Consider the following 26,385-nt stretch of genomic DNA (forward strand, 5'->3'; position numbering starts at 1 on the left):
ACATACATACATTTGCACCTGCTTACTATACTTGTCTGTTGGTATCTCTCTGCAGTTTTTACCCTCCACACTTTCTTCTGTACTAAATTGACAATTTCTTGATTTAAAATGTCTCAAGTTAGGCCACAAATTGCTTTTCTCCCAATTATTTTTAGTACCTCCTTATTAGTTATGTGATCTACCATATATTATTTGGCATTTTTCTGTAGTACCAAATTTCAAAAACTTCTTTTCTCTTCTTGTGTGAGCTGCTTATCATCTACGACTTCTGAGTACTTAGATTTATACTTGATGTTAACAAATTTTTCTTTTTCATGAACACTTTCCTTGCCATTGACAGTGTAAATTTTATCTCCTCCCTACTTTGGCCATCATCATTAATTTTACTGCTCAAATAGCAAAACTCAGCTACTACTTTTAGTGTCTCATTTCCTGATCTAATTCCATCATTGTCACCTGATTTAATTCGACTAAATTCCATTACCCTTGTTTTGATTTTGTTTAGTGTTAATCTTACGCCAGCCTCTCAAGACATTGTCTATTCCATTCAACTGCATTTCCAAGTTCTTTGCTATCTAACGGAATTGGGAAGCCTCATTTTTTTTATTCCTTCTCCCTGAACTGTAATTTCTTCTCTAAATTTTTCTTTGACTTCCTTTACTGCTTCCTTGTACAATGTGGGGGTAGGCTACAGTCCTGTCTCACTCTCTTCTCTATCACTGCTTCCCTTTCACGCCATTCAACTCTTATAATTGCTTTCAAATTATAGAGCACAGCAATCAGTTGTCCTTTCCTTGCTACCTTCATAATTTTAAAAAGTTTATTCCAGTTAACATTTCCAAAAGCTTTCCCTAAGTCTGCAAAAACTATAGACGTAAGTTTGTCTTTCTTTAATTTATCTTCTAACATAAGTTGTTGGGTCAATATTACCCCACGTGGTCCAATATTTCTTTGCAACCCTAATTGACCTAACCCAAGGTCGGATTCTACCAGTTTTTCCATTCGCCTGTAAGTAATTTATGTCAGTATTTTGCAACTGTGACTTATTAAACTGATAGTTGGTAATATTGACACCTGTCACCATCTGCTTCCTTTGGAATTTGAATTAATATATTGTTCAGTTGAAACTTACAGGTTGACAGACTATTGTCAAAATACAAAATTATTCCCAAATGTTTAGTCTCAGTCTCCAGCTGCAGGAGACACCTTCAAAGGTGCTGTTTACCTCAAAAGATGTATCCCACAGGAAGAGCTGAAATGTCAGGGAATAGGTGTTTTCTGCCCTCCCCCCCTCCCCAAATAGCTGAGGAGGTGCTGTGGACTACCAATGAAATATGTAAGTGCCACAACAACTGTTTGTTATCGACTTATGAAAAGAATTTAAATACAGAGTCTATAGACAAACATCCACACCACTGAAGTACAAAGAGAAATGTTACTCCTAGACGTTGCTGGATGTGCCTATATAATGAAGTCAATGAGTCATAGTAGGTGACTGAGTGGAAGGGTGTTGAGGATGATTGATGGTAGGAGCCAACCAGGCATGCAGAGTGTGTCCTTGAGGACAACGGCATTTCTGGCATGTCAGGGGTCGGCAGATGACAGAGGCGATAGCTCAATGTCAGCAGCTGCCAGCAGGACACAATACTTGTGGGACGTCGGGTGGCAGTGGATGTCAGAGGTGATGGCTCAATGAAGATGGTTGGCGGTGGGATGATGTGCGATGGGCTTGGCACCTGGGGGTGGGATAATGTGTGACGGGCTTGGAACTGGGAGTGGTGGACAACAATCCTGCAGAGCATTCGTGACAGGTGCTCATGGCCAGGGCACAGTGATTCTGATTGGTGGGGTGCTAGTGTAGCTGGTGTAAAGCCCGGTCCATGTACTGGCTGCAGCATGGTCTCACAGCAGCCTAAATAACCTCCATCAGAGGAATACCTGTGTGGCTCTAAGTGGGCACATCATGCGACATAAGAAAATGGTACTCAGACTACAGCACTCTCTACCGTGATAGGCACGCTGCCTATTGGTGAAGTTGGTGCCACAAGATACTGTGGAGACTGTGTGAAGTTGTGACACAAACAGCCCGAGCCGTGCGAGGCTAGACTAGTAAACAGCTCTGTGGATTATATTGACATAAACTTTTTATGTGCATCTTCCATTAGAGGCCTGTTATGTGGAGCTGTGTAGTCCCAGGCGGATACTATCCACCCAGCTGAGAAGAGGTTGCACAGCCACTTTGAAGGTTAAGTAGCTGCTGCTGGCAGGCCTGAAAAAGCAATAGACAGACAAGATCAACATAATGAAAAATTACCCGATCACCATGGGTCCAACAGTGTAGTGCCTAGTATTGCCCAACATTTGTGACAAAATTTTCATGAAAGCTAAACTCCAAGTGCAGTGACAGAGGAAGAACCTGCAACCAGTACAGACAAAGGATGGAGCAGCACAGAATAGAAGGGGGAAATCCTCGGATCGTGCATGCAGAGCAGGGCCAAACGACACAGGAAACAAGGCACAGGATGAAGCTGAGGAGGCCCAGAGAATGGGTAATTTGACAGGGATGATGAGACTGGCTGCTGGGTCAGCTGCAGTGGGATCAGCAGTGGGACCAGATGTAGGGGCAGCTGTGACGGTGGGGTTGGCTGCAGTGTCAGGCTGCAGTGGTGGTGGGGACAGTGGTGCCAAAACTGCTAGCAGTAGTGTCGAGGCCAGTGGCAAGAGGGCTGACGGCGACAAGGCCAGTAGTGGAAGTGCCAGTGTCAGTGGTGACAGGGCTGGCCAGAACTGGGCCAGCATTGACTGGGTCAGCGACAAGAGGGCCCGCAATGACGGCACGGCTAGTGTTGGGGGCAGTGGAGGTGAAAGCATCTCTGCAGGCCCCTGGTCTGACACCAGTGCAGTGACAGGGGAGGCCACAAAAGAGTCGGCAGTGGGTGGTGTTGGGGATGGCAGAGATTAAGGCATCTTTGCAGTCACTCTGGCTAATATCAGTGTGTTGACAGGTGTCAGAGCTGCTATGACAGGTGCTGGCATGACAGAGGATGGTAAGTGTCCTGGAAAATAAATTTACAAAGGAACTATCCCAACATTTGCGTCAAATGACCTTGGGACCTTGGGATCCGATGGGAAACCTAAATCTTGCTGCCTGGATGGTGTTTGAACCTACACTCCTTCAAAATGTGAATCAAGAGTCTTAAACAATGCACCACCATGCTCAGCTTCCTGTGTCTGCCAATTTCACACACAACATACAAAGAATCTCGTTCCGATTAGTAAGGTATAACATTTGCCTGTAATTGTGATCTGCCTCAGAGTGGTATAGAGAGTGAATGTCTCCTTAATTCAAAGCTTTGTTTGAAGAACACAGTGTTCTACTACACAGTCTCTATGCCCTCCTCACTGTCCTTAATTTGAGAACTGGTCTCCTCACCCATTTATAGAAAGACTTGTAGTTTAACATGCAATCAAAAATGCTGCAGATAGTCATATTAGCAGCCAGAAAAATATCATGTGACCATCCAGGGATAACACATTTGTATTTGTAGTCTCAACCTGCTCAGCTGCCAAGTCACACCAGGTTAGTAAAAGGTGTTTGTAAAAATTATTTGAAATGAAACAGCTACCTCAGTTAAGATTAAGGAAGTTATTTGTACATTAACTACACAAAATTTCATAACAGTATCAGACATCAGGTATTAAATCTATAAAATTTAGTAGGAAAAGATTTTGAGTGATTAAGTGGTTCATAGATGAGAGGGAACATTCAATACAGACTGTTAGAATGTTCATAGTTAGTAGCAGAGTAAGTGGTAGTGAAATTTAACTGAGTAATTGGTGGAAAGGATTAGTGAGAACAGACATTCACAATGAGCACACTTGATCTTCCACTAGAAGATGAAGTGGAATAAAATATCTCTAGCTTCCTGTAAACAGTGGCAATTTTCTAAGATGAACACGTCCAAATTATATGCTATGCTATATATGTGTTTCAAAAAATTGAGGCAGTTATAATAATAGAAGCTATGTTGTTGTATGAATTATTAGTACCACTGGTATTTATATTTGCATTGTTAGTTGTTTATTTATTTTTGTTGTAATTTTTAATTTTTTTTAAATTTAATTGATTTTTTATTTTATCAAACCTTCTTTCTGGATGACTCATATCTGAAAAATGTATGACTATAAATTCACTGATGATGATAATTAATGCATTTGTTTGTCTTTCGGACAGTAGCTGATGGTTGAAATATTTGAAGACACTTCTTTTGGTATGTAGTGTATACTAGTTGGAATTGCTCATTTTAACAATCATGTCAATCATCCAGTCAAATTTCAGAGAACATTGAGGAAAATACCAAGACAGTCATGTTGTGTTTCCCAAGTCATTCTGTGCTAACATAAAAGAATTTCATTTTAATAGTAATTGATTAGAAGGATGTGCTGCTCATGCTGTAGGGAAGACAAATAATGATTTTTGTAGAACTATGCATAAAGCATTGTTTGATAGTAGCTTGTTAGACAAGCCAATTGTACTTTGCATCTTCATAGTAAAGTAACTGAATCTCTTTGATCATTTGACAGTGTCAGAGAGACTGACATACTTTACCATGAAGGCTCTGTACTACAGTTTTATTATTTAACATGTTGTATCACACAATTTAATTAGTATAATTCTGCAGAACTCTTTTTTTTTTGTCATTCTCACAGTAAGAGCAACATAACTGTCTAATCAACTACTTGCAAAGTAATATTCTCTTTATTCTGGTACAGATACATGATGAGAAGCAGTTCAGGTTCTTTTATTTGTTAATCAGAGAGAATACTAATGTAATCAGCAATAGGTAAGTTACACGAGTTCACTTCTGGGATGGAGCACAGAGGTTTCATAGTCATAATATGAGACCTATTATTATGAATTGCTGAATATGTTTTGTGTTCACCTTGCAGCACTGGTATCTGAAAAGAATTCATCAAAAATGCAGTGATTGTAGCCTTATGTCACAGTTGATACTAATGGCACTTTTTTTGGAGGGTCATAATTCTTCTAACGGGTTTGATGAAGTCCTGCATGAATTCCTCTCCTGTGCTGACCTCTTCATCTCAGAGCAGCACTTGCACCCATCATCCTCAATTGTTTATTGGATATACTCCAGTCCCTGTCTTCCTCTACAGTTTTTACACTCTACAGCTCCCTCAAGCACCATTGAAGTTATTCGTTGATGTCCTAGGAAAATGATCTATCATTCCGTCCCTTCTATTTGTCAATGTTTTCCACGTGTTCCTCTCCTTGCCAGTTCTGCAGAGAATCTCCTCATTTCTTATCAGCCCACCTAATTTGCAACACCCTTCTATAGCATCACATCCCAAACATTTTGATTCTCTTCTTTTCCAGTTTTTCCACAGTTCGTGATTTACTTCCATAAAATGTTGTGCTCCAAACATACATTCTCAGAAATCTCTTCCTCAAATTGATGCCGATGTTCAACACTAGTATACTTCTTTTTTCCAGGAATGCCTTCTTTTCCCATGCTAGTCTGCTTTTTACGCCTTCCTTGCTTTGTGTGTCTTATTATTTTGCTTCAAAGTTATGGAATTCCATCACTTCATCTTACTTTGCAGTGTCTCATATCACAATCTTTGTTTTCTGCATGATAAGGCTTTTAGAGCTCAGAATTGTAATTCACAGACAAATGAACACCAATTTCCCACTTGTACCTTACTTTTAAGATGAGATCTCTTTTTATGTGTGTTGTGAACTGTGCTCTCCTGGTACGAGAGTTCCTTTGCTTAGTTGAAAATTAATCCAACTGCAGGGTCAGGTCTTGTTCCGACTACCTTGACATTAGCACATATCGTGTCTTATTTTCATTAATATGTGTATCTGATTCATCCACATCTACATCTACAGCATACTCCTCAAGCCACCTAATGGTGTGTGGCAGAGGGTACTTTATGTTCTACTAACTGAGCCCTCCAACCATGTTCCACTCGCAAATAGTGTGTGGGAAGAATGATTGTCCGTAAGCCTCTGTATTGGCTCTAATTTTCTCCTCATGGTCATTACGTGAGATGTATGTGGGTGGAAGTAATATGTTGTCTGACTCTTCCCGGAAAGTGCTCTCTTGAAGTTTCAGTAGTAAAGCTCTCCATGATGCACAATGCCTCTCTTGTAACGTCTGCCAAATGGAGTTTGTTGAGCATCTTCGTAATGCTCTCGTACTGACTAAATGATCATGTGATGAAGTGTGCCGCTCTTCGTTGGAACTTCTCTATCTCTTCTACAAGTCCTATCTGGTAGGGATGCCAGATAGATGAACAGTATTCAATAATCGGTTGAACATGTGCCTTGTTAGCCACTTCCTTCATGGATGAGTTACATTTCCTTAAGATTCTTCCTATGAATCTGAGTCTGGCATCTGCTTTTCCCACTATTTGTTTTATGTGGTCATTCAACTTAAGGTCACTCTGAAGCTTGCCACAGAGTTCCTTCTACCATACTTTTCCTTTTGTCTCTGTCTTGTCACCCACACAATATTGGTGTAGAGTTGCCACTTACAATTTTCTTTCAGTTCTACACTGACTATTGTCCCTTAGCTGCATGTCTAGTGACCCATTCCATCGCTAGTTCAAATAAAACTGGGGATACTGCATCTCCCTACCTCAGACAGTAATTCACTTTAAACTTCTCAGACAACATTATATAACACATTACAGCCACTTATGATCCTTGTATGCAAATTTATGTTAATACCTTCAAGACAAGCATGTACCAGTGATGGCTTATGCTTGACTCTCCCATTGGGCAGCACTTACAACTGATGGCACATGCTGGAGCCGCCTGTCATGCGGCATGTACCACCAGTGGCTCATGCTAGAGTCTCCTATCAGGCAGTGTGTACCATTGGTGGCTCATGCTGGAGTCTTCCATCAGGCAGCATGTACTACCAGTGTATCATGCTGGAGTTTCCCATCAGGCAGCGTGTACCACTAGTGATTCACACTTGAATGTCCCATCAGACAGTGAGAAAACCAAATATTAAAAAAAGTCATATAATCAAAATTAAATAATGGAAATTTAACATAAATTAATTGATGAACTGTAGGAGTTATTTTATTTCATCTGAATATTATAAACACAAATAACAAAATTTCAGTAGTAAAAACAATACATGTCAGTGTTATAGACTACACTAAACATAACACTATAAACATAAATAACAAAAATTCCAATGTAAAAACGTACTTAAGTATTATAAACTTCACTTGGTGTTTATGTTTTATATGTAATTTTTGAAAGCATTTCAAACAGTGTGCTGGCAGGCCCTCAAACAATTACAATAAGTTGTTACCTTCTTAACTTTCATTATTGCGTAACCTCTACCTTTTGCAGTCTCTTTGTATGATTCAAGACAATGTGAAACCCTTTTTGAAGGTATTTGGCTTTTAATATCCAAGAGGAGCTACCCATTGTGTTGGAAGTGCACTCCTTGTGGTGAAATAGAACATGTTGTTGCAACGTGATGGTTGCCAGCACATCACTCCGCAAGAGCCAAAGAAGCATTGAATCGCGATTTCAATGGCCGCTGGATCGGTAGAGGCAGTCCGGTAAAGTAGCCTGCCATGTCACCTGACCTTACGTTGCCGGATTTTTCCTTGAGGGGCTATCTGAAGGACAAAGCTTGTGTTGAAGTACCAATTACTCTACAGAACATGATAGAACATATCAGAAATGCTTGTGCAAACATTTCACTAGACATGCTTTTAAATTGTGTATATGCATTCCATGCATATGAAGTAATAAATGTATTGAAATTGAGGTCATCAGTTTGAGCATTTGTAGTGAATTACAGTTATGGTGACAGGCAAGGAGACTTACTGAAATCATGCGCCCATTGGTGAGGGAACTCACTGATATCAAGCATCCCTCTGGGAACCTAAGACTATTACATCCACATTATTGTTCCTGGGTCATGCTAAACATAGTTTATAACCAGATATTGAAACAGCTAACCATGTTTTACTAACAGTCAAATTTTCAACACTAAAATAAATTTTGAACATAAACATCATCTGTTAGAACACAGAGCTTTACATTTACATCATAAATGAGTGTTGAAACAAATGTATTGGTTCTTAATTCCAAAAACAGGCACACATGATATTTGTTGATTACAGTGTCATCTACTACGAATGGAAAACAATGGTTAGAGTAAACAGTACTTACGTTTTGGTGTACAATCCGAATATGCAATAAAAATGAGGAGTTCCCATTTGAAAATACAAAGTTGACCCTGACCACACTGATGGGCTGATTAGGAGATGGCCACTTGTAGCAAAAACAGATGTCTTCTTTACTGATATGAACTTTTCACCTCGAAATTTTTTTTTCATATTATGAGTCGCTTCCGAGATATTTTTGTTGTCTCAGTCCATTTTTTGGCCCTTTTTGTGGACTGTGCTTTCTGATTCTCGTCCATGTTCCAGGTCCTATCTATTGAATACAGTATCTCAAGATGCAGCACATCATTCCCTCATGGAGCAGTTCCATCCCAAATCCGTCTTTTCTCTATTCTTTGTACTTCAATCTGAAACAGAGCTCTTCTTCCTACTCTCCTTACAACATCTTGATATTTTCTCCTGCTTCTAATGGAAATTCGTTATGTAAGAGTCTGAATATGTGATCTCTTCATATTTTTAACATTTTCTCTTTAATAGCCTTTATGCATCCTTTCCTATTTAGAGTATAATTGGTTCTCATCCATGTGTATTTTCTGTAGGTTTTGATTGCTCAGAAGAATCTCCTTGTTTGGTTGGTCTGATTGTAGTTTCGTAACATTCCCTGAGTCTGAGTCATCTGCTTACATTTTTCCGTGCTACTCTTGTGTTTTTTTCTTCTGGCCTCCATCAAATAGTCTTTCTTCCTTTTATTTGTTGCATCAACTACCTATATTACCACTTTGTCCCATATCACAACTTGATTTTTGTCAGGAATCTTCCGCCATAACCACTGAGATGTGCTCTCGGGGGCTCAGCATTCATTTGCTGGATAAGGATGTGGTGACCCCAGGATTCCTCAACTGGGGACTGATAGGTGGTACTCTGGCACTGTAAGTTCTGGGCACGCTTCAGCGACCACCGTGTGGCATGGCGGTGAAACGTTGTGTGGCACTGGGAACGGGTATGTTGACTTTACCACCCATATCACGAGGATGATAAAAACCTCTATAAAAAACCTTCAATCTCAAGGTGTGCTGCATACTGAATACAGTCACATCTCAGTTGTATAAGCCTTACGTAGGTGCGTGGGGCACTGTCTAGTTGGACTTGTATTTCTCTAGCTACTGATGGGACCAGGATGGGTCCTTTGAAAATTTCCCCCCTCCTTCCAGCGGAAAGGGTGGACCGCTGGAAGGTACCAACACCTAGTCCAACAAGAGAGCTTGGGTAGCCAGTTCTGACTCAGTCAGTGGTACCAGAGCACATGCTGTTTGTCAGAATGTTTTTATAATAGTTAAAGAAAAGAGTGGAGTTTCAATAAAGTTTCACCATTTTACATATAGAAAGGTTTAAAGGGCATTACTGGAATCTTAAAATCTGATAAGTCCTTCTGCAGTGGAACCCTGTTGATTGAAACATCTAGTTCTCAACAAGTGAAGAACCTTCAGAAAGCTCAATGCCTCAGGGAGGATGCAACTGAGACTGAACTGTAAAACACATGGAACTACAGTAAAGGTGTTATGACTTGCAGGGTTCTAGTTGACATTCCCCAAGAAGAACTGATAGCTGAGTGGTCCCAGGAAGGCATTGTCGATGTGCAGAACATTATGGAAAGGGTGGATGGTGATCTTGTCAGATCAGACTCTTTTTTTTTATCCTTCCATTTAACAGCACCAAACATCCAGAGCACGTCAAGGCAAGTTTCCTACGCCTAAGCATGCTGCGTTATTTCCTGAACATAATGACCTGTTTTAAATGTCAGTACTTTGGGCACAGTGCTCTTGGTTGTAAGGGAGAAGCCACTTGTAGCAAATGTGGTAAAGCCACCCACGACGGAGTTGGTTGTTCCTCTCGTCCAGTGTGTATCAACTACTGTGGGGCTCACCCTGTTTGGAGTAGGGCCTGCAGTGTCTTCCTTAAAGAACGTAAGATCCAGAGATAAAAGCGACAGATCCAAAAAGATATACAATGCCATGCAGCCGCCCACTTGTTCTGCCTCATCTGCTTCTGTTCTTAAACAGTCAGTCCAGAAAACTGACTCTGCTACACCAACAGAGGTTGCTAGTGTCAACACTGGTACCTGTGTTTGTCAATGCACTTGTGCTGCTGCAGTAACCTGGAAGCCTGTCCCTCACCCAGAACTTCAGAAAAGGCTGTGGTTGCTGACATTGTGGAACTTCCTGCCCCTCCAGAGATCAGCTCTTGTCCACCATCTAGTGCTACTGCTAACACTTCTGTGATTGTGGCTCTGTAACTGCCTCAGACAAAAAAATCAAAACTGAAATTGAAGGTGAAGAATCACACAGACGGAGATGGGAACTACACAGTCCAGTGATGTCGATGTCATCCTGTGTGAGGTCTCTCTTGAATCTTGTTCAGAGGTCATGGACCTCGATATCAGACTGGGGCAATCATCTTGCCTCAAGACGAGCTTCTATCCATTGTGGGCAGAAAGTACTACCCCTATGATAGGTGGCGTCCATCCTACGATGGAATATTAATGGGTTCAGAACACATGTAGAGGAACTGAAACTCCTAGCACAGGAATGTCCCCTATGCTTGTGTTTGCAGGAAATGCATTTTAAAACATCTGATACCCCTGTACTACAGGGCTGTACCCTCTATGGCAGAGATGATGTGACTGGGGAAAGGGACAAGGGAGGGGTCACTCTGTTGGTCAATAATTCACACCACTCCTCTGCTCTACCCTTGGCTACTGACCTGCAAACAGCCGCCATTGAAATTCACGTGAGTTGGAGGATCACTGTTTGTTCATTGTATCTACCTCTGCAAGATGCAATAGACTGAGACTCTCATAGATCTTATGGAATAACTCCCCTGACCTTTTCTGCTACTGGGAGACTTCAATGGACATAATGTTTCATGGGGCTTGACCTCTGCTTGCCCTCGGGGTCGGGTTTTGGAGCACCTGATGAAGTCTCATGAGCTGTTCATCCTCTACACAGATACCCCCATTCATTTGTGTGCTGATTCTGGGTCATTCTCTGCCACTGAACTTTCTTTCTGCTCTCCAGCCCTTGTAGACACTATTCAGTAGGAAGTCATTGACAACCTTCAATCCAGTGGTTACTACCCACTCCGCATTCATCTACTGGATGGATTACCTGAAGAGAAGGCATCAGTTTGGATGGTCAGTGGGGCTAACTGGAGACTTACATTAATTCATGATGTCTGTTCTTTCAGACATATCCAAAAGAACAGACATCACGTGGAATCTGCAGCTGTGATATTTATTATGTAAATAGAAGGTGGAGGGGGGAGAAAGGTTTTGTATACTACCTAGAAGGCGGCGCATGTGTTGGATCAGGAAAAGGTAAAACACGTCGGTACTGCTTTATGAATTGAAATCCCCTTTACTCAAGCAGTAAGAATACGTAACTTGGAATGAGGTGCGAATGCTGAAGCGAAGTGTCCTGGCTGGCTGCACCTGATGAAATGGGCAGAATCTGTAGTGGAGCTCGTAGAGCTGCACGGCACCAGCTAGAGGGCGCTGCCATCGGTGTCTTGTGGTAGTGCCAACCTTTGAAACTATGTGGCATAGTTACTATCAATACCACATCCCTCCCCCCTAAAACAACGCACCGTCATTGAGTATGGCTTCCGACGGCAGGTGAAGGGATCCAGGGGCAGCGCAGCTGAGGGGGCGGTCAGCAGAACTGCCGAGGCGTGTCATCCATCCATGACCGCAAATTGCTCGTGAGGGGGCGAGGCAAACGCCCCGTGGAAAACCTGCCCAGGCCGCGCACTGCTACTGGGTATGCTCGGATGAGGAGGCGGACCAACAACCTGTCTGGTGTCGCTTGACAGTGCCCGAGGGACCAGAAATGACAAATAAGGCACGGTGAAGCTGGCAAAGAATGCGCGCCTACTCCCTGCGCTGCCTGCCAGAGAAAATGTGATAGAGCACCAAATCATGTGGCGCCAAGACAGAATGATACGAAGCAGTGGGAGCGTGCAGCGGCGGGTGCAATAGTTGCAGGAGCGACTGATGGGCGCGGCCACGTGGCAATTCCACAGGGGAATGGGTGCTGCGCGGCTAAGAGCAATAGGAAGCAAGAAAATTTCAGAGTGCGCGCTCGCAAGAGTGCGCGGCACGCAACTTGCTCAACTTAAACGTACACACAAAGTGTTCAGCCTTGCCGTTCGACTGGGGGTGGAACGGGGCTGAGGTCAGATGACGGCTTCCATTAGCAGCACAGAATGCTTCAAACTCTGAGGACACGAATTGTGGGCCATTGTTGGAGACAATAACTTCAGGAAGGCCCTCAATGCGAAAAATAGGTATCAAAGCCCGAATAGTGCTGGCAGAGGTAGTAGAGGACATAGGTACAACAAAAGGAAAGTTGCTGTACGCATCAATAACTATCAACCAGTGGGTGTCCCAGAAAGGACCTGAAAAATCAATATGAACGCGCTGCCAAGGCACAGTAGGAGTTGGACACGCAAAGAAGCACTGACGGGGAGCAGATTGATGCTCTGCGCAAGAGCGACAGTTAGCAAGCAAATTCTCAATTTTTCTATCAATGCCGACCCAAGTGAGGTGACGACGCGCGGATTTCTTCGTCCCCACTATACCCTAAGCGTGCAGCAATCAGAGGATTTCCGGCTGCAACGAATGAGGTACAACCACACGAGACTGATCATTGTCAGTTTGTAACAAGATAACACTTTGGTGTACAGACAAGTTGTGATGTTACGCAAAGTAACGTCGAATGAGTGGATCTCGAATCTGTGTAGCAGTTGGAGGCCATTGAGTACGAATATACTGCAAAAGAATCTGCAAAGAAGCATCGGTGGCAGTCGTGGCAGCAATGCAACGGAAATCCACCAGAAAACCATCAGCTAAATCCTTATCTTGCGAATCAATAAACATGCATGACAGTTCGAAGGAATCAAACACTTCGTCAGGACTGATAGGCAGACGAGACAGAGCATCAGCGTTGCCATGCTGGGCCATAAGCCGAAACAAAATTTCGGAATTGTAATTGGACAAAAACAAAGACCAATATTGAAACTTTTGTGCGGTACGGGCCGGAACTGGCTTGCACGGGTGGAACAACTATGTCAAAGGCTTATGGTCGGTGAACAAATAGAACTTTCGACCGTACAAAAAATCATGAAACTTAGGTACTCCATATACAATAGCTAAAGCTTCTTTCTCGATTTGAGAATAGTTTTGCTGTGCAGAATTGAGCAACCTAGACGCAAAATCGATCGGGCGATCGACAGAATTAATGTGGTGTGAGAGAACCGTGCTTATGCTGTGCGAAGATGCATCGAGAGCCAAGACTACTGGTTTGGAGGGATCAAAAGGAATCAAACAGTGATCACTCAACAAAGCAGATTGGAGCTTGTGGAAAGCAGCGTCACATTCTGAAGCCCAAACAAAGGGAACGTTCTTACGCCGAAGGCGATGCAAAGGTGCTGCAATCTGCGCTGCATTTCGTATAAATCTAATATAATAAGTGATTTTGCCCAACACCAACTGAAGTTCTTTCAAGTTCCTGGGCTCTGGCAAGTCTATAATCACACTGAGATGTGAGGGTGAGGGGTGGATACCCTGTCCGTTAATCATATGCCCTAAATACTGAATCTCAGTTTGAAAAAATTTACACTTGTCTCTGTTACACATTAGTCCTGCCTGCAAAAGTACAGTAAATAAGGCAGGCAAATTCTGCAAATGTTCGTCAGGGGTGCGACGTGATACAACTATACTGTCCAGATAATTGGCACAAACAGGGACAGTGGCACACAACTGCAGCAAATAAGACTGAAAAATACCAGGAGCCAAAGCACAACTGAACGGAAGGTGGCAAAACTTGAACAATCCAAGGTGTGTGTTGATCACAGAATAGCGCTGCGACTGTTCATCGAGCAGAAGCTGAAAGTATGCGTCCTGCAAGTCAATCGTGGAAATGAATTTTCCCGCACCAAGCTTATCAAAAATGTCTTCAGGATGCAGTAAGGGAAATGCAGCTACCACTGTCTGGGGATTTACTGTAGACTTAAAGTCAGCACAAATACAGAGGCGACCGTTTAGTTTCTTCGCACACACGATAGGCGAAGCCCATTGCGAAGCAGAAACAGGTTCAATGACGCCACTATCTTGCAAATGCGTAAGTTCAGCAGCTACAGTGTCGTGCAGTGCATGCGGTACCGGGCATGCGCGCCGGAAAACAGGCATGGCATTGTCTTTAACTACAACATGCGCTGCAAAGTCTGTAGCACAACCAAGGCCATCAGAAAAGAGTTCAGCTAAATCATCGCATAGTGTGGCAACACTGTCTGCATGGTCACTAGCGTTGATGCGAAGTACATTGTCCTGAATTGCGAGGCCAAAGAGTTCAAATGCGTCCATGCCAAAAATGTTCGTAGCATCACTAGAGCGGAACACATGGAAAGACACTGTACGGGTCGTTGCACCATACGTGGCTTGCAAACTACACACGCTGAGCACTGAGATTTCCTGTCCAGTAAATGCAGTCAGCGTGGAATTCCAATGATGAAGTGGGGGCGAGCCAAGCAAGTCATATGTAGATTTGTTCAGTAAAGAAACTGATGCACCAGTGTCCAGCTGCAGGTGAACAGAATGTCCACAAATATGCAAAGTAACAAAACGTTTCCTCGCATCGCGCTGAATGCGATAGGAAGTGTCTGGCAAAAGTTGATTCACACAACGAGCTGTCGAAGCACGTGAAGCAGAAGGCTTTGAATAAATGACATTAACATCCATAGGCTGATGTGAATCCTGATTATGGCAGTTGCCGTTGCAGTGACGCCAATGTGTCACGCGAACAGGAGACATGTTGTGAATCAGAGTTTCTCTTACTACACACAGCTTGCACATGTCCTTTCTTACTACAAAAATAACACTGTGCTTGATGGGATGGGCAACTGTCCTGTGGGTGGGCACAAAAGCAGTTTGGACATGATTTCAGTTTCTTAGTGGACACCTGATTTGAACCATGTTTACGTGCGCACGAGCGGCGTGGTGTGGCTGGCTGGGAGGGGACGTGTTTTGCCGCACTAACAGTACACACACCCGGAGTCAAGTCGAACGTAGAAGTAGCCATGTCTAATGTATCTTGTCTGTCTAGCAAGTCCACTACTTCCTGCAAAGACGGGTTTTTAAATCTGAGGATTTGCTCGCGGATGCGGTGATCTGCCACATTCTGCGTAATAGCGTCTCTAAGCATATGAGCATCCACACGAGCAATTAAAGTCACAGTCAGAAGTTAGTCCCTGAAGGTCCACTAACCAAGATTTATTCGAGTGAGTAGGGCCATGCCGGAGGCGAAAGAATTTGTAACGTGTAGCTACCACATTTACACTATCACGGAAGTGTGAGTTCAAAGCTTCAATCACTTTGTCGTAAGTTTTAGTTTCTGGGTGGGTGGTGGGAAACAATTTCACGAGCACACGGTACAACACAACACCCGTGTTGGCAATGAAAAAGGCAAGCCGCTCTGTACCTGGTATGTTGTAAGCTGTGAAGTGTGCCTCGAGCCGGGCGATGTATTCTGGCCAGCGTTCAACGTCAGTATTGAATGCACAAAATGGTGGCGCCGTCAGCGATGGCATTGGTACAGGCAGTGGCGTTGGAGGCGCCGAAGTAGCTGCAGTTTGTAGTGTGACCAGTCCATTTATGGCAGCAAGGAGCTGTGTCGTTTGCTGAGCCTGAAAATGGACAAGATCGGACAGCGAAGCCTGTTCCTGTGGCGAAGCCGTGGTGTACACAAATGAAAGTTTTATAGCAACTGGGAAATCACAAAAAAGCTAAATCAGTACCAAGCAAAAATGGAAATGATAGGAAGGGACAGCTGAGTCCTCGTCGCCAATTTTTTGTATCCCACCTGGAAGGTGGCGCGTGGGTTGGATCAAGAAAAGGTAAAACATGTCGGTACTGCTGTATGAATTTAAATCCTCTTTACCCAAGCAATAAGAATACATAACTTGGAATGAGGTGCGAAATCTGAAGTGTCCTGGCTGGCTGCACCTGATGAAATGGGCAGAATCTGTAGCGGAGCTCGTAGAGCTGCACAGAACCGTCTAGAGGGCGCTGCCATCGGTGTCTTGTGGTAGTGCCAACCTTTGAAACTATGTGGCATCGTTACTATCGATACCACAAAAGGAAAGGAAAAGGAAGAGACTGTTTATGTCAGCTATATCAGGATTTTATGCAGAATCAGCAGTGATGACCAAAAATGTGTGCTGGCCTGGGGTTTGAACTCAGGATCTCCTGCTTACTAGGCAGTTGCATTAACCACTGCACCACCTGGACACAGTGTTTATCGCAATTGCACGGAATATCTCGGTACGCCTCTTGGCCAACTCATATTCCCACCCAGCACCACCTGTCCGCAGTCCCTGACCATATCCTCCGTGCTCGCTACTTTCAGATTCCTGCAGGAGGTCAGATGTAATTGTGCGTCCCACTGAGGGTGGTAGATTCATTGCCCATCAAGGCCAGTCAGTTATATGAATGTGTGGAGAAGATGGAAGGGGGAGAATGGAAAGGAAAAAGAAGGGGCTGTTGATGTCATCTGCATTGGGACTTTTATGTGGAATCAACGGTGACAAGCAAAAATGTGTGCCGGACCAAGATTTGAACCCAGGATCTCCTGCTTACTAGGCAGTTGCGTTAAACACTGCACCGTCCGGACACAGTGTTTATCACACGTCTGAAAGAACAGACACCACACATTTATAATTGATTCATCTCAATGGGCAATGAATCTACCACCCTCAGTGTGAATGGACAATTACATCCGACCTCCTGCAGGAATCTGAATGTAGTGAACATGGAGGACACGGGTGGGGACTGCGAATAGGTGTCACTGGGTGGGAATGTGGGTTGGCCAAGAGGTGTATTGAGGTAGTCTGCGCAGTTGTGGTACACACTATGTCTGGATGGCGCAGTTGTTCCTTCCCTTTCTGATCCCTCCACCTTCCATTACATAACTGGATGCTGCTGAGCCAGCTGGCTGTGTTTGAACGCAGCAAAAGTGCCCAGTAATGGGTGGACCACATTACGTGAGTGATTCATCATACCGCTGACTTATCTGTACGAAAGTTCTCAGGTCATCTTGGGAGGCAACCTGTGTTGGTAGACCAGTGAGTGCCACTAAAAAATCTGGATCAGGAGTGTGGCATTTCAACAGTTTAAGTACCACCCTACAGCAGAGAACTTCACAACATCTTGGGTGACGAGGGCCATGGCTCAATGCGTAATTAAGGAGAGCAAGAAAAGGTCGTGGTAAGCATTCCTGGACTTCATCAAACATTCCACTTATTCTTCAAAAGTATGGGAAGCCATCAAGAGGGTTTCTGGTAAGCACAGTCATTTGTCAATAGCAGCAGTGAGTGACAAGGGTGTCTCCAAACAATGCCCACAGATGTCGCTCAGATACCAGCAGAGCATTTTGCAAAAACTACTGTCAATACTACCCAGGATACAACATGAACTGCAGAGAGACAAAGATTCTTTCGTCTGCTTCCATGTACTGGGACTCCATCATTAAAGAAGCAGTCAAAATTCGTATAAGTAATGACCTGATCAATGGATCACGGGATTTCCAACTCAGCAAGGCATGGGAACCAGCACTGGTGGTACTAAGGCAATGTCTGCCGCAGTCGAACAAATGCAAGTCAATTGGGATGGAGAATCAAAATCCACACATTTAAACTGGGCGGCAACACTCTGACCGCACACGCGCTGGGCCACTGTTTGCAGCTGCTCTTTTCCGTGTCGCAAATGAGAAGCCCGTGGCCCGTGGCCCGTTTGTACGGCAGGGGCATTGGATGTTGCTGTGCTCTTATGATTCATCCATGATGCTGTTGTAGCCTTAACCCTTGCCGTCTGGGCTCTTCTAGCGAGTCAGCGTACAGGGTATTGGCGAGCCATTACAACAACATGTCAGTAAGCACCTGAAGATGATGAGCAGCTGTCTTGTCGAAATATTGTGCAGCTTTCACTACATTATCCAACACGATGCTCATGAACCACTGAAGCAGTTACTGCATTGGGAAAGTCTTAAACAGCACACCTCACCGTTTCTCCAGTCGTCCACAAGCAACAAGGCCATTAGGGATCCGCATGCGGCATGTGCTGGAGTCATTTGGTGTGGTGCAAACACAACCTCAAATCTAGGGTTTTTACCATCTGCCACCCTCCCAGAGTAATTTTAGATTTAGTGCTGTACAGGAGAGATTACATTCCTGCATACAGTTTTACTACTTCATTTTCTGTCATTTTCACTGAGCTTCACAACTCTACAGCTGTCTTTACAGGTGGATCGAAACAGGGGTACTGTGTTGGTTGCTCCGTTGCTTTCTGTGCTCATGTCCTCAAGGTACAACTGCCTTGAGGCTTCACTGTCTTCGACGCAGAACCTTATGCAATCTTGCATGTATTGTAGCAGGTGGGGTGGGCTTCAAGTACTAAATTCCTTGTTTGTTCTCATTCTCTGAGTGCCCTTCACTCTCTGCAATGCTTATACCCAGCAGAGTAGGTAGTGTAGAATATCAAGGAATTCCTCCTTCAACTACAACAGCTGGGGGAGGTGGAGTCTTTCTGCCGGGTACCTGGACACATGGGTATTGCGGGCATGAAATGGCAGATGTAGCAGCGAAGGAGTAGTGTAACAATCCTTAGTTATTTCAATGTGCTAACCCCCTGTATTCTGTCACCTCTCTGTTGAGGTATAGAGTCATGCGTGGATTGGAAAAAAACCACTACACGGCCATGGCATACCACCTTTCACCACAAAGATGGGATGAGGTCCTACTTACTCATCTTCGCATAGGCCACAGTCCTCTGACACATGGCTTCTTCCTTTGGGTTGAGTATCCTCCAAGGTGGTGTGCTTGTGGCATGCAGATTACTGTATGCATTTTACTAGCCTGTGTTTTATTTTCAGACCAGAGGGCAGCAGAATATTTACCAGCAGATATACCCTTTATTTTGAGTGACATTGAAATGAATGTGGTTAGAGTTTTAAGATTTTGTGTGTCCAACTTGTTTCCAAAAATTTTAAGGAGACGTTTGTAACATGTTAACATGGTGACTGGCTCACCCATGTTTTTTGTAAGTGAGCTGTCGGTTACGTTTCACTATGCTTTTCTTTTAGCTCTTCTGTGGTTTTTCTTCTCTTTTAACCTCATGTATAGCACATTTCACCCTTCTCTGTTTGTGGTATAACACCTTTCACCCTTGTCTGTTGTATTAAGGCCTGTGAGATATAGTGATTGTGTGGGTCAGTGTGAGGGGGGTGGGAGTGAGTGAATGAGTGTCATTTTATAGGTTTTCTCCTCACTGTGTGAGAATCATTTTAGACATTTTATCCACATTCATTTCATTTAATATGTGTAAGGGTGCGGATAATCTTGACGTTGAATGCCTGCACACACACACACACACACACACACACACACACACACACACACACACATCACTGAGCACTGAGTTGTAAATTATACATGATTTGGCACCTCCACTTAAACTGTTACTATTTAAGATTGACATTGTCACTTCTCTGGAGAATAAACTCTTATGATAATAATTATATAATTATAAAGGTGAGAGCCCACAGTTGCACAAATCTAAACATATCAGTTTCCAGTAAATAATATGGTTTTTTCACTTTAATCAAATGCAGCTGAATCCATTACTTCAACCAGAGCTTTATTCTATCTATTAGCTCTACAGCCTAATGCAGTGCTACACACACATATATAGACTAAAATCTTTGTTTATGAACTTCCAGCATTCTGGAGTAACTTGGTTCAGCAACTTCTGTTAATCAGTATAACAAAAAACCAGTCCAAGTTGCAAGTATTCAATTTTTCATTTGATGACTAGTTTTGGGCTGAAACCATGCATACAGATAACTGTGAATGTACATTACACATTTTGTTGGCAACTTCGGAAATGCCATTAAAACTTTGTTATGTTGATTTGGAAATGGATCTTGACCTGAAACTAGTCATCGAATGAAACATAAAATATTTGCAACTTGGACTGACTGTTTGTTCTATTAAAAACATTGCCTCAAATAACCCTTTATACATTAGCCTCCTGTAAGAGGAATCCTGAAAACAGTTTCCCAGTACCTCTACACATTCGAACCCAACTCCACCACAACTTCCTCCTTCAAAAGGACATATCTGTCCAAAAACTACTGTTTGACAATGTCAATCTTAAATAGTAACAGTTTAAGTGGAGGTGCCAAATGAACAGGTGCACAACTCAGTGCTCAGTGGTGTGTGTGTGTGTGTGTGTGTGTGTGTGTGTGTGTGTGTGTGTGTGTGTGCAGGCATTCAACGTCAAGATTATCAGCACCCTTACACATATTAAATGAAATGAATGTGGATAAAATGTCTAAAATGGTTGTCACACAGTGAGGAGAAAACCTATAAAATGACACTCATTCAGTCACTCCTACCCCCCTCACTCTGACACATACAATCACTATATCTCACAGGCCTTAATGCAACAGACAAGGGTGAAAGGCGTTATACCAGAAGCCATGATTTTTTACTGTACTCTGCTTAACTCTATGCCTGAGTCTTCATTTTCCTCATTCGGAGCAGATCTCAAAAGCTCTTTTGAAATTCTGCCTTTCAATTACCTTACACTTTGTTAAGATGGTGATTGTCCTTTGTCGACCCATTGAACATTACTCTCAGCAATGTCTGCTCTCTGGCTAATTACAGTTCTGTGCTTCGTGTTGTCTTGTATTTAGGCCTATGTCATAAAATCAGACCCACTTCCACTGTTCTAATGGAAAGCCCTCTGATACTCAGACCTGCCTAGAAACTACTGAACAAGCATTTTTCATGTGTAAGGAACTTTCCCAAACACCAACCGCTATTTGGCTTAAGGAAACCCACATTCCACTATAGTGATTTGCAATTAAGAAGGCATTTCTTGATGCATTCTGTGCAAAAGAATATGTTGGGGTGGCCCCACACACCTCATGCTCCCGTCGTTGCTAACCCTGGTAAATGGCAACTCTGGGGTGAAGGTCACTGTTGATGCTTCTGACTCTTCCTAGAAAAAATTATGTGCTTGGTACTGTATCTCAAGCTATCACATGCTCCTACAACTACCTGGCAGTGCAGCCATGAGTGTTTAGTTGCCGCGCTACAGAACCACAGGCTCCACAGTGTGGATTGGCAGGCACATTGAATCAACCACAACAAATGCTGGACTGTATGTCAACACAGCAGCCAACCAAAACACACCGGTCTGTTTTGGAGTTAGCCTCCAGCAGCCACCTTGAGAAATGTGCGGCACTATTCTCTCAACCCATGGTGGATATATCACTGTTAGTTGCACAAAATTTGCAGGCACTATGTTGTGTCCACCTATCACATGTCCTTTGATCTTAGAACAGGTATCTGTCCACCAGGCATGTACTTATGATGCCAGCTGGCCACTGGTGAGTCAATTCAGTCCTCTGAACCACAACCGGATCTTCTCCTTGCATTGTCCTTGAGCTCCAACTGTCACATCAACCCCACAGGTTCTTCACAGCAGCATCATACTGAGCAGACTGCAGTTGCTACTGGAGCCATCACCTCCAGTGACCATGGCTTCAACAGACATTGTACTCCTGGAACAGTACATGTGTCGTTTGAACTTATATTCTGTGCTCTCATCAAGTTGCTGCCATCACCAGCTTATGTCCTGACATACTTTGACTATCCTAATTAATTTCCATAACTTGTGATTCGTGAACACTAGATTCACAATTTCTAAGTGGAAACTTACGAGAGCAGTCTCATTTGGTGTATCTTCAGGCTTTCTAGGAATAGCACCCCGTGGTCATTTATTTGTGAATTAGTTTTGTTCTTTGTGTTCCAAGAAAGTGTTTGTTATTTATACTACCTGGGAATATATTTCATTTGTCTACTGCCATATAGAACACATCACTTGGAAAACCATTGTTGTCACTTCTTCATGTAATGCTTGTTATATATGGTTTCTGTTACTTGTAATGAATAGTACAGCAGCTGAGTATCCTACCAAGTCTAAACTAACATGAAAATCAGTGCTAAACATTCTGTGCACAGACAGACATAGCAGAATGAAGCTGTTGGCTGGAGTGTCATTTGGTACATTGTTGTTGTCATTGCACATCACTCCAGCACCCACCTTATTACATGCACACAACTGTAACATGTGGCATAGGGAGGGACCCTCTCATGAAATATCTTGACTCCAGACAGCCACTATTTTGGTGGCAGCTATGTGCATTGTGCCAGCCTAATCAGTGTAAAATTGCTATCGGAATTGAAGTCTGAGTTGGATAATTAATTTATATGAATGCTGATACCTGCCATGTTAAAACATGATATGTAATGTACTTGCATGTCAGAACTTATTAAATGTGCAGACCTATAAATATAGAGAATACCCGTATCTCAACTGAAAAGAGAATGGACAAGTATATCAGATGAAGAAAGTTTAGCGTGATCAAGTGCTAAAAGAATTTGAAACAATTGTCAATTTTGTGCCCTTCTTCCATTATGTGATTAGTTTTTGCCTCATCAAATACAATCTGTCAGAAATGCAGCAGTAACTGATTTAATGCAATGGGAGATGTAATTAGCTTCAATCTTATTGAAGAAACAGTCCTAGTAATTACGGGAGTAATTTAGAGAAACCTGATTGTGATCCAGGTGTGACTTCTCTTAAATATAAGTAAAATATATTCAATAAAACTTTTGCTGGTATGTAATCATCTCTTCACATTGATTTATTTAATAATGTTTCAGTGATGTGCTACAGCAACAAGAAGATGACATGATCACATACCTAGAAAAGTTTTTTTGAAGATGGCTGTGGCTACAGAAGCTTATACCTTATACTCACACACAAGTAAAGTTATTTTACTTCTGTGTTACTTCAGTTAGTGTTGGTTATGTGTAAAGTTTTATTTAATAATAAATTGTCTTTCACTAAGGTAACAAAAGTTATGGGATACCTCCTTATCATGTCGGATCTTCTGTAGCCCAACTTAATGGTGCAGCTCAACATGGCAGGCATTCAACTAGTCATTGAAAGTCCCCTGTGGAAACATAGAGCCATGCTGCCCCCATAGCTGCCCATAATTGTGAAAGTGTAGGCGGTGCTGGAATTTGTGCATGAACTGACCTTTAGATTGTGTCCCACAAATGTTTGATGAGATTAATGCTGGGTGATATGGACGGCCTAATCATTTATTCAAATTGTGCAGGATGTTCTTCAAACAAGTTGCGAACAATTGTGGCTCGGTGACATGGCACATTGTCATCCATAAAAATTCCATTGTTGTTCAGGAACATGAAGCCTGTGAATGGCTGCAAATGATCTCCAAGTAGCCTGATATTTGGACCAGAGGACCCAGTCCATTCCATGTAAACACAGCCCACACCATTATAGAACCACCACCAGCTTGCACACTACGTTGTTGACAGCTCGAGTCCATGGCTTCGTGGGGTCTTCACCACACTCGAACTCTACCATCAGCTCTTACCAACTGAAATTAGGACTCATCTGATCAGGCCACTGTTTTCCAGTCATCTAGGCTCCAACAAATATGGTCACAAGCCCAGGAGAGGTGCTGCAGGTGATGTTGGGCTGTTATAAAAGGTATTCGTATTTGTTGTCTGCTGCCATAGCCCATTAACTCCAAACATTGCCTCACTGTCCTATCGGATACACTTATCGTACGTCCCACATTGATTTCTGCAATTATTTGATGCAGTGTTGCTTGTCTGTTAGCACTGACAACACCGATGCTCTTGGTCGTTAAGTGAAGGCCATCGGCCACAGCATAGTCCATGATGAGAGCTAATCTCTGAAATTTGGTATTCTCAGCATGCTATTGACACCATAGCAGTTGGAATAATGAACTCCCTTACAATTTCCTAAATGGAATGTCACATGCATCTAGCTCCAACTATTATTCCATGTTCAAAGTCTGTTAATTTTCGTTGTGCAGCCATAATTGTGTCGATCACCTTTTCATGTGAATTACCTGATTACAAATGACAACTCTGCCAATGCACTGCCCTTTTATACCTTGTTTATGCAATACTGCCACCATCTGTACATGTGCATATCTTTATCCCTTGACTTTTGTCACCTCAATGTATTTTAACATCATTTGCCTCAGAGAAACACTACAGTATATTTCTGACAGGTTTGTTAGAATTTTTGTTACTATAAAATCATGCAGCATCTTTGTTATCCCGAGGAAATAATTTTAATTTTGTGAAATCATTTTTTCAGATTTATCATGAAAATGCTTACTGGGACTGTGTAGCAACTTGTTTCTTTATTGACTGCTCAAGTAATGTTGTAGATTGCATAGAGAAGATATACAGCATTCTCAAACCAGGTAACCAGTGCTATAATCAATATTTATATCATTATCTGTTTCACAGCTGATGATGAGTCAAACTAAATATTGTGTGACATATATAATTTATGCCTTGACTATGGAAAGAATCTCCATTATTATACTGAAACATTTTGTGAGAGGCAGTATTGAACCATATGTTGCACAGTATACTACTACTATGAATTGTATCAATAACAATCTCATGAGATTTACCTCATATTTTCTGAATTTCTAAATAATTAATCAATCTAATTGTGACAAAACATATAGCTCATTGTTAATATTTATTATTGCCTGTAGAAACACTTAAGTGGAAAATACTAGTCATAGCTCTGGGAACTGTACATGCCTCCTTCAGGGACGTAAGAGGAATCAATTAGGGAACGTTGGAGGAAAAAGGGGTGATGGCTGGGGGGGGGGGGGGGGGGGGGTCACTCAGACCCTAAGTGGCGAGGGGCCCATCTGTTATGAACACTGGGAAGGCAAAGGTGAAGAATAAGGCCTCAGAGAGAATAAGAGGCCAAAGGCAGTACATTGCTAAACACTGCCCCAGCTTCAGTTCAGAGATAATAGAAAAGAAGTGAAGATGAATTAAAAGAGGAAGAGAGATGAAAAGTGGAGATAATAATGTAGTTAAAGAATGGAAAAGAGAGAGAGGTAGTGGTAGGCAGGGAGAGGAAAAAGGGATAACTAACAATATGGAGAGAGGGAAAATGAAAATAACAATAATTGAGTAAATAACTAAGTAAATAATTGAACAAGTCATTAAATTAACTTTATAGAAAAGGGGAGGTTATGCTAATGGAAGTTAAGTCCAGAAATGTGGTAGGAAGAGAGGATATGTGAGGGAGCAAGTTGTCATCTCTGAACCTTGGGAAAACAAGTTCTCCTTGAAGGATTCATATGGCCTGTGTGGTATATCAGGTATAGCATGCTCAGCAAGTGTTTAGTGATTGTCCCCCAAGGTGAACAATTCTCTGTATTCAGCCAGTTTGCTGACACTGTGATTCCTTTAAAAATGTGGTGCTGTGAATACGTGTGAACAACATGGTGCCCTGTCTTTAATGTTGCAGAATCTGCTAGTGGTGGCACCAATGTGTAAATGGTAGTGGATGAGATCATGGAGCAAGATTTATAGTGGAATGATTGAGGGCAGAACCATCAGAGTATAGTGATAAGAACAACCAAATCAAAACAATCGATTCAGTCAGTTGTCGGAAAACGACTTAACTCTTTCAGTTGTTCCTTTACGTATTGAATTATTCATTCATTGTATTGAGTGAAACCAGTCTATGAGAGCAACCGAATGGAAACATTAAAATCAGTCAGTTGTAGCTTTATGAATCAGTGGGATATTTATTCATTCATTTCTTTTGCATGAAACAAGTCTCAGGGAGCAACAGAATGAAAACAGTCAACACAGTCCAGAGACATTTTGTGTGCTACTGACTGAGTTATTCATTCTTTCCTTTTCAAATGAAAGCAGTCTCTAGTTATCCTGTCAGTTGAAGCTTTTATTCATTTGTTCATTCAATAGAAAGTACTGTTTAGTGGTTTAGCTGACCGAGTTATCCAGTTATTCTTCTGAGTGAAACCAGTCTGTAGTACTTTCATTAGGTGAAGTAAAGCAGTGGTATACAATACAAACCAGGGTGCACATACCCCTAGGTTTTGCAAAACAAGCAATAAACACATTTGTTTCATTATGTACTTCTTTTCACTGTTCAAAACTTATTTGCCTAACACATAACTA

The 26,385-nt window shown here is 42.5% G+C and overlaps 1 protein-coding gene across 1 annotated transcript in view; it reads left to right on the forward strand.

Moving 5' to 3' along the window:
* LOC126185007 (carnosine N-methyltransferase) overlaps positions 1–26,385 on the forward strand; it is a 170,147-nt gene that overhangs the window by 87,804 nt on the left and 55,958 nt on the right. The window contains exon 7 of the mRNA XM_049927734.1: positions 24,521–24,629. Coding sequence (XP_049783691.1) covers positions 24,521–24,629 — 109 coding nt within the window. The remainder of the gene's footprint in view (positions 1–24,520; positions 24,630–26,385) is intronic.

This window comes from Schistocerca cancellata, chromosome 4 (assembly GCF_023864275.1).
Source record: "Schistocerca cancellata isolate TAMUIC-IGC-003103 chromosome 4, iqSchCanc2.1, whole genome shotgun sequence".
Classification (NCBI taxonomy): Eukaryota; Metazoa; Arthropoda; class Insecta; order Orthoptera; family Acrididae; genus Schistocerca; species Schistocerca cancellata.